Source organism: Pocillopora verrucosa, chromosome 6, assembly GCF_036669915.1.
Source record: "Pocillopora verrucosa isolate sample1 chromosome 6, ASM3666991v2, whole genome shotgun sequence".
In the NCBI taxonomy this organism is placed as follows: domain Eukaryota; kingdom Metazoa; phylum Cnidaria; class Anthozoa; order Scleractinia; family Pocilloporidae; genus Pocillopora; species Pocillopora verrucosa.
In genome coordinates, this window is record NC_089317.1 from 25,330,403 (window position 1) to 25,342,475 (window position 12,073).

Consider the following 12,073-nt stretch of genomic DNA (forward strand, 5'->3'; position numbering starts at 1 on the left):
TAAAAGATATCTCAAATCGTATACTAAGTTAATTAAATCCTTTTCAGGAGGGACATCAATCGTCAATCAACAAAAGATACACTATGGTGTACGTTGGTTTTTTATTTCATTTGGTTGAGTGACCGGAAATTTTCTGGTATTGACCTAATGTTACAGCTGTTAAAACAAAACGAAGCAGCAAGGTGACTGAGTTCGATGTAGTTAACCTTGGTACTCTTGAAAGTATCAAAGCAATATGGCTAGATATATTTTTAACGGTTGTAGGACAACGTTGTTCACAGATGGGCACAAGACAAAAGTGAATAGCGAACTAAGACAAACAAAATTAGCTTTCTGAAACTCAATATTTGAAGATTCAGCCATTTCCATCGATAGAAGTTATTCAACGAAACTAGCACTATAGCCAGGCGTAAAAGCATTTCAAATGAAAATCTCTAAAAAATTGGAATTGTTTGTATTGAGTATCCATCCAAAACTGTCTATGTCAATAACCTTTGAAGAGAAATTCCACCTGCTTTTAACTCGCCTTTCTTTGGTGTTCTAGTTTCCTCTAACTTGTTACAGCTTTTGTTATTCGACTTGAGTAAATTCCAATTCATCTTCTTCCAATGAGACATTCACGGCACTCTTTGGATGCAATTCAACTGAGAAAACTGTCTTGCCATGTCGTTCTGAAAATAGCATCTCACTTCCAGATGTGGTCAACATCAGAATATTTAAATACTTCTGAATGGTTAATGACTAAACAGCAGAAGAACTGAGTTACTCAAATTCGCGTGTGCATATGTGGGAATCTTGAAATTTCGCTCGTCCCGGAGCCTGGGAACTGATGATGCTTTCTCGTGATTTTCTATGAGCCAAAGACGTCGCACCCATATAATTCAGTGCGCATGGCTGGTCGTTGTTCCCAACCAATGGGGCGAATTCTTAACGCTATACATCGGAATGGTTTGCTAATTAGGTTCTTCACATAGCCATTTGCGTTGTTGTTTCCTGGGAAAACCTTTTCAATAAAGGGAAAACAATTATTAAGAGTCGAAAATATATTCCTGGGTATTTCGCGTGATATAGGCAGCGGATCACCAGTTTGGTCGTGGTCGTAAAAAATCTTACGACACAACTACTTTCCAGTTCAAAGAAAATTGTCCAGACGATTACATCTTTCTAGCCTGCCTATCTGGCGTTTTTTTAGCGCTAGATGCAAAGCGAAGGAAACAGAGCTTCGAATATTGGCAGCGAATCCATTCCGCCTCTCATGATTTCGTGCCAAACTTGTCGCGATTTCGTGGCATGCTCTCTCGGTTTTACCCCTCAACACCTCAAAGCGCAAAAAAAAAGTCATCAGTTACGCAAGCCGGTATTTCCTCCGCCTTTGATCAACTTGTAAGCGATTCTAACTCAATCAGAATGTTAACTGCTCACAGTAATCGATAAAGCTTAAGTTATTCACTGCAGTAAACTACTTCATATGTCTAAGGCACGTTAGACATGTTTTAAGCGAAAAAAAATAAAGCTAAAAAATCTTCCTCGACCTATGATTAACTTGACTAATTTAACTGGTTGGAAATGAGCTTCCATGAGAGTGATTATGTATGAACACTAAAATTCCTACCCTCCTACTCGCGCCATCTTTATGTATTTTCCAAATATTTTGATCTTCACTGTATTCAAGAAAATATCGTTTCACCCAGCAGTCTGGCACTAGGTTTTTTGCATCTTTCCAGCCCTGCGTGGCTACTGCTGTTATGAGCTTCACAACAGAAAATCTAATCTTTACAAAGGAAATACAAGATATGTAATTTGCTGTCAACATATCAACATATTTTTTAGTTAAAATTATAACTTGTTCACACACGTTGACGAGGCAAGAAGGCTAATAAAAGTGAAAAAAAAAGAACTATAACTGGCTTGCCATTTATAAAAGAAGTCTATACATTTAACTAAGACACCGAGTTGGCCGTGGAAGGTCTGGGTACGAGACTATCCCCGCCTTTTCAGTTTCTTTATTTCATTTATTCACCTATTAATATTTTAAATCAAACGAAGAAAGGAGTAATGATTACCTGGTTTGAAATATATAGCTCACACCAATAACCAGTGAAATAATTACTTTGTTTAAAACCTACCTCCAAATATGGATCCGAATCGTTTCTTAACGCTCGCCATCCTCCAGGCTCATAAATACGACCGCTGGCTGGTGGGCTGTCGGGTTCAGACGATGATGCAGATATTGTAAAGTTGTGTAATTTGTCATAAATACCCAGTGCATCACCATCGCAATCTATGACAAAGCAGAAAAAAAAATCAAACTTTTTTTCTCAGTAAACGTCCATATGCACACGGTAGTGCTCCCGCAACAGATTTCAGTCAATATTAGAGTCCGTATCTGGTTAAAGAGATATTGACACAAATCTGGTTCGCCTTTTAACGCATTTGATTCACAATCATAAAACCGTGAAGTGACCGCTGGCAGTGGCTGATCTGAACTAAGAAAGTCAAAGAGGTCACGAAGAACTCAACGTAAAAAAAGAAAACTGACTGAGACTGAAGAGTCGGAACAAAACCGCGATCCAGGTTGTAGTTTTCCATGTGATCGGTTATGAGGGAGTTGCAAGTTCTTTTTTTCTGGACCGATCAGAGAAAGAATTTAAGCAAAATCGAGGATATCCCCGGTATTTTAAAATCGGTTGAAAATGGATGCAGTTATTTGTGATTCGACGTAATGATAGTTTTACTTGATAGCATGATTTTTGTCTTACCTTGGCAGTTATTTCCACTGTACTTTGGTGGGCACTGACACTCGTACCCAGGATTTTGCGTCCGTAATACGCATTTGCCACCATTTTGGCACGGAGGGTGCACGCATGCGTGATAGAGGCGATAAAGATTGTCAAAATGCACCGCGTTTTCTCGAGGTAAGAGGTTTTCAGGATGCGACAATCTGGTGCCCTTGTTCAGCTCACAAGATTTTGTGGAAAACAAGTAATTTGTACTGTAGCAGTCTGGGTGTCTCTCACACTTTGCTTGGCACTTTTCAACAGACGAAGTTACTAACACGGCTATCACGTGACCTTCTAGAGCGCGGTTTGAAACTGATTGCATAGTTCGGCAATATTGCTCACCGGCGAATATTGTTCGTAAAAACAGGCAAATGCAGAATATAACGAAGCAGTTTTCTTCCAGAGCCATTTCCAATAACGTTGGATGGATGCGATACCTACAAACGACCAAAATAAAATTGAATTCGCTTTTGATTCCAAATACACGATATTCTACACTAACCGGTCAGATTCAGCGGTATGTTAGTCCTCTCTCTTCTGATTTTTATCCCTTGTAATGTTTTTTTTTCTTTTTTTTTCCACCAATTTCAGTAGAATAGTCTCCCCATCTTTCATTTAAAATCAGAGAAACTAAGGATTTCCACTGCCATCGCTTCGGAGCCTACTAAAAGAGAAAGCAACTGATTCTACAAAGCTGCTCTTTTTTAATACACACCCTCGACAATGGAACATTAATCTATATGTAAATTTGATATATCTTCAGTGCCTGTCTTTTTTGAAGATTAAACATTTATGTCAGTAAGATGACCACGGCCTCTATTATTGGATCTTATTGGTATGATTAGATCAGGAGAAACTTGCTCTGTTTTCAGACATTAATTGTACATTTTCGTCATTTGCAACTTCAAAAAATTAAAACCTGCGTTATGATATTACCTTGTTTTGAAAGGTCGCAATAGAATTTTGCGGAAATGCAAAAAATTGTGACCGAAAATGCATCTGTCTCTATACTTATCACAAGTATTTAATTGAAAATTATAATAGATTCTCTTCACAAGCAAGAATTGCACAAAAAAACTGCACCACTGTTCACTAGATACTTACTGTAAGGGGCACAAAACTGATTCTGGTTTGTGTAGAAGACATCTTGCATACATCGTCCCTACATTTTGGTTTTACATGCATTTCATATCCCAAACGACAAATTCAAAACGAGTTCAAAGACAGCTTTATGTGTGAAATAAACTCCCTTTGGTTGAGATTTCCCTTTCTAACACATTTAACCGTACACGGCCACGAAAATTGGTTTTTAAAAGAGAGTCGCATTTCTACCACGAAACAGCTATGAAAACCACCTGCTATATAGAAGAACGCTGGTAATAAAAGGAAGAAAACACGTCCCAAGTTCTGCATACTGTTCCATGATGCATTCCTTCATTTCTGAGTATTACCCTGCAGTGTTATTTTTGCTCTAAATTCATATAGATCTCGACTTACCTGAAGAGAAAAAGGCCAGTTGCTGTCTGATATATGAATGGGCTCAATGAAACAGTTAGTATCACAGTTCAAAACGGCAACTTATTGCTGTACTTCTTTACCACTTTGACGCAAATGACTTGCAGACAAACTTGTAAGTTGTATGTAGATGGAAAGATCGCCAATGAAAGTTTTCATTATTTATTTGCAAGTCCTCATGCTGTCATTTCACGGATCATATTTCAATTAATTCTAAAAGGAAAACGATTCACTTCACTTGCGGCTGGTTAAACTCTTTGAATTTTTTAGGTAAACAAAATGTAATTAAGCGCACGGGTTTGGTGTACAGCTCCAATCTATCCGCATCCTTCAACTAAACAACATTCATCACACATAACATATTGCAAAGTCTGATATTAGGATAACCATGAACTGAGTCAAGGAGATAGGAATGTTCCAATTTTAGCCAGTAAGTAAACTTGACTATCTATTTCTAGGAAAATGAATTAGCTGGACAAGGTTTGACATGTTTATGTGATATATATGCCCACGAGGAACCGGAAGAAACAAAAAATACCTAAAAATTTGCGTAAAAAATATATTCCACAAATTCAAAGACAGGGTGTTTATTCTTTGATGAATTTTCCACTGAAGTATTGATTTCTTGATAATAACCCTATTTTTCCAGTCGTGGTTCCAGAAGCCTAACAATTTTTCAGCATCTTTCCTCCGTTCAGATAAGGAACACTTTAAATCTAAGTGATCAAGGCGACGTCAGTCACTGAAAATGAAAATACTGTTCTATTTGATCAATGTTCTGACTGATTTCATAAATGATTGACTGAATGATAAAATGTTTTCTTTCTTGTTACACACCGTGACGTCAAAAAGCAGCCCGCATCGAAAGTCAGTAGGAAGAACTTTTCGCAAAAAGGTGACCTGCGCGGCTGGCAGTTTATTTGTGTACTTTGACGGTTTTTCGTGCGAGGTTCAACCACCCTTTTGAGGTACGAGTCCAAGGCTTTGTCAATCTTCAGTGCTTAAATAACAAAGCCTTTGTTGGGAGATAATTTAGAGGAAACACACTTTATATTGAGTTTTCACGATATTCAATTCTTTTTACTCGTGATCACTACATCCCAGCAGTACATAACATAGTAGACTCTCCGTCTTCCGTTTACACAAAGCGTGTTCTAGTTGAGTGTCGAAAGCATTCTAGGATTGCATTGATTTTGCTTTTATTACATTTATCACTTTGCTCTGATATTGGTTTCGAAAAACTACGCCACCTTCTAAACCAATCAGAAGTAAGACGAACACTAATCGGGAACCGGCCATACTCGAACGCTTCGAACCTCTCAGCCTCTGATTTCTCACCCAGATTCTCTGCCGAGCTAAAGCGCATTTATAAAGCAACGTATGTAGCTTGAATATAGCCCAACAAGAGAGTTAAACATGCTTCGGATGAAGAACAGTTGAACAGAGGGCTAATGACATTTGTGGCACAGAATTAAATATCTTCTTTTGTTCCAGTTGGCCATTGAGATTACGCTCAGGTTTAACAACATTCAAAGTGGAAGTGAAAATTCACGATACTTTGAGTAGCAGCTCCTTAAGATGGAAAGAAAGGGTTGGCAATGATCTACAAATGCACTAGCATGCCCAGAAATTACAGCTTGAGGCAATCAGCGGGTTACATGTACAGAATCGTTTATTACCTCTATCAGGATTCTACTAGGATGCCCAGAAATAACATCTTACAATTAGATCTTAAGGTAATCAGTGGGTTGCATTTACAGAATCGTTTATTACTTCTATCAGGATTCAATTCTTTGCAAATAAAAACTTCTGTACAGTCCCTGCCCACTTCCCTACCCCCTACCACATGGGAAAATCTACTTCAGCTACTTCTGATAACTAGGACACATACCCAGACCCCTTCGGATCTTAAGTCCAACGCACTGAACATCAAGTAACTGTGTCTCACTAAGGAGAAGAAATTTGACAATAAATAACTTGAGGAATTTTCAATTTAGGGTAAAAAGAAACCGTAAAAATGACTAAGTCATTTGTGATCTGACAAAACTAGCTCAATCCTCTCAACCATTCAGAAGCAGAACTAAAACCAACTGCCTCTTTCTCACTTGCACTTTTATGAATAGAAGGCATTAACATTCTCTTAATCAGATTTTTCCATCAGTTCCTGGAGACATTTGTTTTCCTTCTAACTGGCCATTGCAATTAAATATGTTTTTTTCTGTTTTACCACACTAAAGTGAAAAGCACTCAAAAATAGTAAAAAATAAATATTACTATGTGCGGGCTCTAGCTATTCAAAATAAATAAAAGGTGCCTTCCCACTTCATATTAACAAGTGCTTAGCTTATAAATCACACTGTGCAGTTCATTATTAAAACAGGACCACCAACAGTTCCTAAAATGTCTGCTCTTAACAGTAACATGGATTATGTTTGAGGCCGCAATCCAAAACAAAATTAGTGGACGCTTTGTGCCTGAATAATACACTACAGGCATCATCACAGAATACAGATATTTGTACCAAGTCATTGTTAAAATAGTCACCTCCTATTCAGCATTGCTTTTTTTAGCAGAAGGTCACAGGCAGTAAGGTTTGGAGGGGGAGGGGGGCAAATAGATTATGGTACTAAGGTCAAAAGGAATACAAATAACATAAAGTGGGGGTGAAAATGTCCATGCATAAACAACTTCACTGCTGATTGTAGCCTTTTGTGAAGTTGGGGACATGCTTCATTTCACCACTGCTGTAACTTTCTGTCTAAGGCAGAGGTGGTGTCACTCACACCCTTTACAAACCAATATCACTACTATAACTTTGTCTTAAAGGCACAAGTGGCGTCACTCATGCCCTTTAGCAACTGATATCACTATTAACATCAAATGTACAGAGTTGAGACTTTTGCATGACTTGATCATATGACCCAGTCAATCATGGAAAATAGTTGAGGTACAAAACAGCACAAAATGAAAAGAGGTTGATGAATCAGTAAGACCTCCAATTTTGAAGTCTCATATTTAAATGCAAGATTTTTCTATCAATTTAGTGATACAATTAACAGCATTTGCTAGGAAGAAAAAAAGTTGCTAGATGACTTCATGCATACAAATTTATAACAAACGTCAAACTTTCAAACTTAGCTAAAATTTTGCACAGAAATGCTAGTGCCTTCTAAATTATTGCATACCATAGCAACCTTTCATGATCCACAAGGCTGTGATCAAGTCATGCAGGGGTCTTTTTATTTCAAGTGTCCATAATAGTTCACTGAAAGTTCAGCCATTCAATTAGATGGCATTTTCTGTTTCATTAACTTCCAGAAGCTTGGTGTCATGATGTCCTTCCCTTTGAACGACTTGGTTAAGAAACTCCCAGCCACCATTCCATTTGGGAGCTGTGTTGCTCCTCCATTCCGTCCAAGAGGCAGGGCCATCGCTGCATTACCAGGCTTGTATTCTTTTGGGCGTTTGCTTTCATTGAGCCGTTTGATATTTTCAGCAACTGCATCTGTAGACAAAATACCAATAAAAAGTAAGTTGTGATAAATACTGATGACAGTCACAAAACCTGCTAAATAGGTTTCCTTTAGGAGTGGGAGTGTCATGATCAATTTCGCATGCGAAATGTCCCTCCCTTGATTACTTTTTAACATTTCCATCAAAATCAATCAGAGATAGTCACCCATTTTAAGACATATTTAAGGTAAATTACAAGGTCTCCAAAATGGTCATCTTGAACATTAATACTGTTTACAACAACAAATCCTTAAAGTTTTAACTAGAAAACAAAATCTGTACGATCATCATTTAGTTATCATTTATTACCATTTTTTTTTTAAAGATCAAGCTTACCAGCATGCAGTTTTGCAGTGTATGCTAGTTTCAATTCAGGGGTGTTGTTACAATCTCCAATAGCAAACACATTTTCAATCTCTTCCACTTGAAGGAATCTGTCAACTTTAAGACTTCCATTCTTTTCCATCTTGTCTGAGAGTTTGGATTGGTAAGCAACTGAATTGACCTTGAGTCCGGTACAGCGGAATACTAGATCTGCAGGCACACTGGTTCCCTGGTCGGTAGTAAGTGTCACTGGCCCTGTAATCCATGGTTTGTCTGAATCAAACTGTAAATGAAAATCATTTTCATAAAGTTTTCAGTAAAAAGTAACTAAAACTCAATTTTAGTAGAGCTGAGGGGAGTGTAAAAATCAAGCACCAGAAGTAGTAGGAATATACAGAGACATTGACAAATTCCTCTAGAAACATATTTGGCCAAAAGTTTCCAAAATGATAGTTTTTGCAACTCAACTCACATTCAGGTCATCCATGTCAACTCGTTCCCCAAGGACTGTCTCCACTTTCAGAGCCTTCATTCCATCCTGAATCTTTTTAACAAACTTGCGTGACAATCTGTCATCCAGTATTTGCTCCCTGTTGTGCATTAGTGTAACTTTCTTGTCTGGGAAGTCTGACGCTAATTCACCAACTAATTCTACTCCCACAGGACCACCACCAATCACAACAATCTTGTTACTCTTTGCCACCTGAAAATGCACAAACAAGATAAAGTGGCTCCCTTCTCTCACACCTTCCTTGATGCACCGTCAAAAATTAATTTACTGTTTTTCACCATGGTATTGACTGTTAAATAACAAAATTAAGACCTAAGTATTGAAGAGGTAATTACACCCACTGTTATTGCCTTATTAAATGCCATTACTTGTGTTTTAAATTACTGTCACATCTTAAGTGCATACAGTTAATCTTGAATAAGCTACTTTATAAATACAGGCCACCCATACTTCAAAATTTCAAATAGACACAGGGTGACAGTTTCATCGCACTCTTTTGGAACAGAACCATAAAAGAGTATCATGAAGTTTTAGGTTCTGAAGCATACCTGGTCGGCGCAATCTCTGTAGAGCTTTTCAGCATCTTTCATGCTTGTTCCAAGGGGAACCTTACCTGTAAAAAGTGGAGGGAAAATATTTTAGCACTTCCTTTATTGTGATTGTTAAGATGTACAAAACAAATGAACTTTGGTGTTCTCCTAAAGAATTAGTAGACAAAGATATCATACTTTGTTGAATCAAATATGCAATACTAACGAACTAACAACAAAAATGTGAACATAACTGAAATTTCTAAAAATGTTTGATGAGTTATGGCCATTTATAATGGAAATCAGGACCAACATGCTTAAATACACTTTACCTGGAAATGGTACAGATGAGCCACAAGCAAAGACAAGATAATCATAACTGATTTCTTCACTGCTAGCCAGTGTCACAGCCTTCCTGGAGATGTTGCAACTCACTACACGATTCTTTACAAAGGACCCATGCTTTAAAACACCTTCATAAGGAATCAGAGTCTTGTTGACAAATGCTGGTTCAACAATACACCGTAATCCTGCCATGTTGTGATGGAAAGCATCTTTAGGATCAATGAGAACGACCTTGCAGTAGCTGTCCAAGTCTATCGCAAGCTTCACTCCAGCATAACCACCGCCTACTATCACCACCTGACAGCTGTGCTTTGGCGCTGATGATGACGAGGAAGAAGAATTCCCCATCACATATGCGTATAATGTGCACACATATGGAACCTGAAAATGAATGGATCCATCAAATACTTTGTTTGTATGAGGGAACACACTACCAGGGGCTCATATCATGTCAAGACATCGCACAATCATGACAGCAATAATCATAACAGTGACACACATCAAAACATTAAGAGAAAGAGAACTCATCTCTATCTTTAGTTTACAATTTCTTCAAGAGCAAGATGTAATCAGAGTGTTAAATGATAGAAGATAACTTTTGAAAAGGACATAAAAAGATAATTTCCACTCAAAAAAAGTTCTAAAGATCACATTCTCAAAATACCTAATAAGTGATAATTTCATAAAATAATTTTTGAAACATACCTAATCTGGGAAAGTTTTTAGAGCTAATTAAACCAATATGCTCTGCCTCTATTAAGCTCATTTAATCTTTTATTTCTCTGTGATTTCATCCTTGATAGTTTGCGAGATCATGTCAAAAGACCAGACACACACCTGTTAAAACTGGGCTAAATTCAGGGAATTTTCAATTGTTGCATTCATTTTTGAGGTAAGAAAGAATTCTGCAGTCACTTCAGAAAAAGAAACAAACTTTCTTGTTGATTAACCCCTCAAGGAGAATGGTTTAAAGTTGAAATTTTCTGCCAAGAGCAGCTGGTTGAAAATGTTTATTCCTGCATATTGCAGAATTAATAAAATATCCCCAGTTTTCCTAAACTTTACTCATGGAAAACTGATGGAAAGCTTCAAAGAAAAGATACCATCTATTGAAAAACAGTACTCATAATGTTGCACTTAATTATAGGAGGCTCTTTTTAGCAATTGCATTTATTGTAAAGCTATTGAAAAAATGATTTATTTTAAATTAAATAAAATCCATCCTTATCACTGAAAGCTGTTGAAATCACTCTTAAAAACAGACTTCCGAAAGTAAGCAACAGTCATTGAACAATTAACTGCTTTGATAAAAAATGTTTTGAATTCCAGCAAAGCTTTTGTCTTTTTTTTATGTAGGTTATATACACCTGTATATTTAAATGAAACACACCAAAAGTATTTGTGATTACAGTTTTCTAATCTTTACACCAGTTTCTTGCATTGTTTATGGATTCTTTAATTCAAAATGGCTGATATAAATTATGGGCTCCACTGGGTTGAAAAAAAGAAAGTATGTGTTACATTTAAAATCTTCTAGCTCTGCTCAGTTGTCATTTAACTTGAATTGGCTGATAAATCAATAAATTAAAACCTATTACGTGATTTATACAAATAATTAAATCACTTCTGTACATATTTACCCAACTAATGCTGTGAAGAAATTTGAATTTGATTGGGTGATGAAACCTTTTAGCAGAAAAAAAGTCAAGTTCTCGTAATTGTCACAATTAAGTATCTAAGTTTAGTTCCTCCAAATCTTCCAATCTCCAAGAGGAAAAATACTTTGATCTTCTTTGAAGAAGCAACATCATATTATCAAAATGTTTGAGGTTGCCACCTACGCACCGAGGAATCCAAGAATAGACCTAGATTTACCAACACAAATAAGGCTGCATGCATAATTTATGACAAACGTACAATGTCTGTTGAAGAGAGACATTGAATATTGCTGACGAATGGCAAATGACATGACCAAAAAATGGGTAGAAATAGTGTTAGGAATTTTTTACCCTGAAGATTCCAAGTAAGCATTGATATAAGAGTAATAATAGCAGAAGGTGTGTGCATTATTAAATTGTATGCAAGTATGCATGAGACGCCCTCATGAAATCCAGACATTTCATTGGCAAAACCCGATCAACTGTATTCTTGCTCACAAAATTAAAATCAAAAACTTATGTACTGTTGACCTGGATTTATACTTAGAACCCTCACAGAGCTTCAATTTCTTTTATCACATATAAAGCCACTAAAATTACAGGGAATAGCTTTCTTGAACCTCTTCTGATTTTGTGCCTGGTCATGGAAAAATAATAAAAACAATTTCATATGTGTGCACGGAGACTTGAACTGTTTCATCATCGGAAGGCATTGTTCGGTGGATAAGAACCATATCATCTACTTGATAAATTTCTTACCTTAAAAGCAGCGTCGAGTTATGACTGGGCTCAGTCGAACCACTAAATCTTCTCGAATGCTTCGTTCGCCTAAGAAAGCCTTAGAAGGATAAACTTGACAGCTCCTTTAAGTCGACGCTGAGCCCGCAAGGAAAATGC

General features: G+C 37.0%; 2 protein-coding genes across 3 annotated transcripts; both read right to left on the reverse strand.

The window, feature by feature from the left end:
- Nucleotides 1-556: 556 nt before the first annotated feature.
- LOC136281973 (EGF-like repeat and discoidin I-like domain-containing protein 3) lies at nucleotides 557-3,189 on the reverse strand. Its single transcript, XM_066169008.1, has 4 exons — nucleotides 2,760-3,189; nucleotides 2,127-2,281; nucleotides 1,613-1,771; nucleotides 557-1,003 (listed from the first exon to the last, which is right to left on the reverse strand). Exons 1-4 carry the CDS (start codon nucleotides 3,187-3,189, stop codon nucleotides 851-853), a joined length of 897 nt encoding a protein of 298 aa, XP_066025105.1. The 3' UTR covers nucleotides 557-850.
- A 2,756-nt stretch (nucleotides 3,190-5,945) lies between these two features.
- Nucleotides 5,946-12,060, reverse strand: LOC131779055 (ferroptosis suppressor protein 1-like). Of its 2 annotated transcripts, none has more exons than XM_066168840.1 (6): nucleotides 11,936-12,060; nucleotides 9,506-9,899; nucleotides 9,192-9,256; nucleotides 8,605-8,835; nucleotides 8,145-8,415; nucleotides 5,946-7,800 (listed from the first exon to the last, which is right to left on the reverse strand). In XM_066168840.1, the coding sequence occupies exons 2-6, from the start codon at nucleotides 9,864-9,866 to the stop codon at nucleotides 7,577-7,579; spliced, it is 1,152 nt and encodes a 383-aa protein (XP_066024937.1). In that variant the 5' UTR covers nucleotides 9,867-9,899; nucleotides 11,936-12,060; the 3' UTR covers nucleotides 5,946-7,576. The 2 variants fall into 2 exon arrangements, with proteins under 2 accessions (XP_066024937.1, XP_058951602.1); XM_059095619.2 differs by having other exon boundaries at nucleotides 9,192-9,251; nucleotides 9,501-9,899.
- Nucleotides 12,061-12,073: the final 13 nt, after the last annotated feature.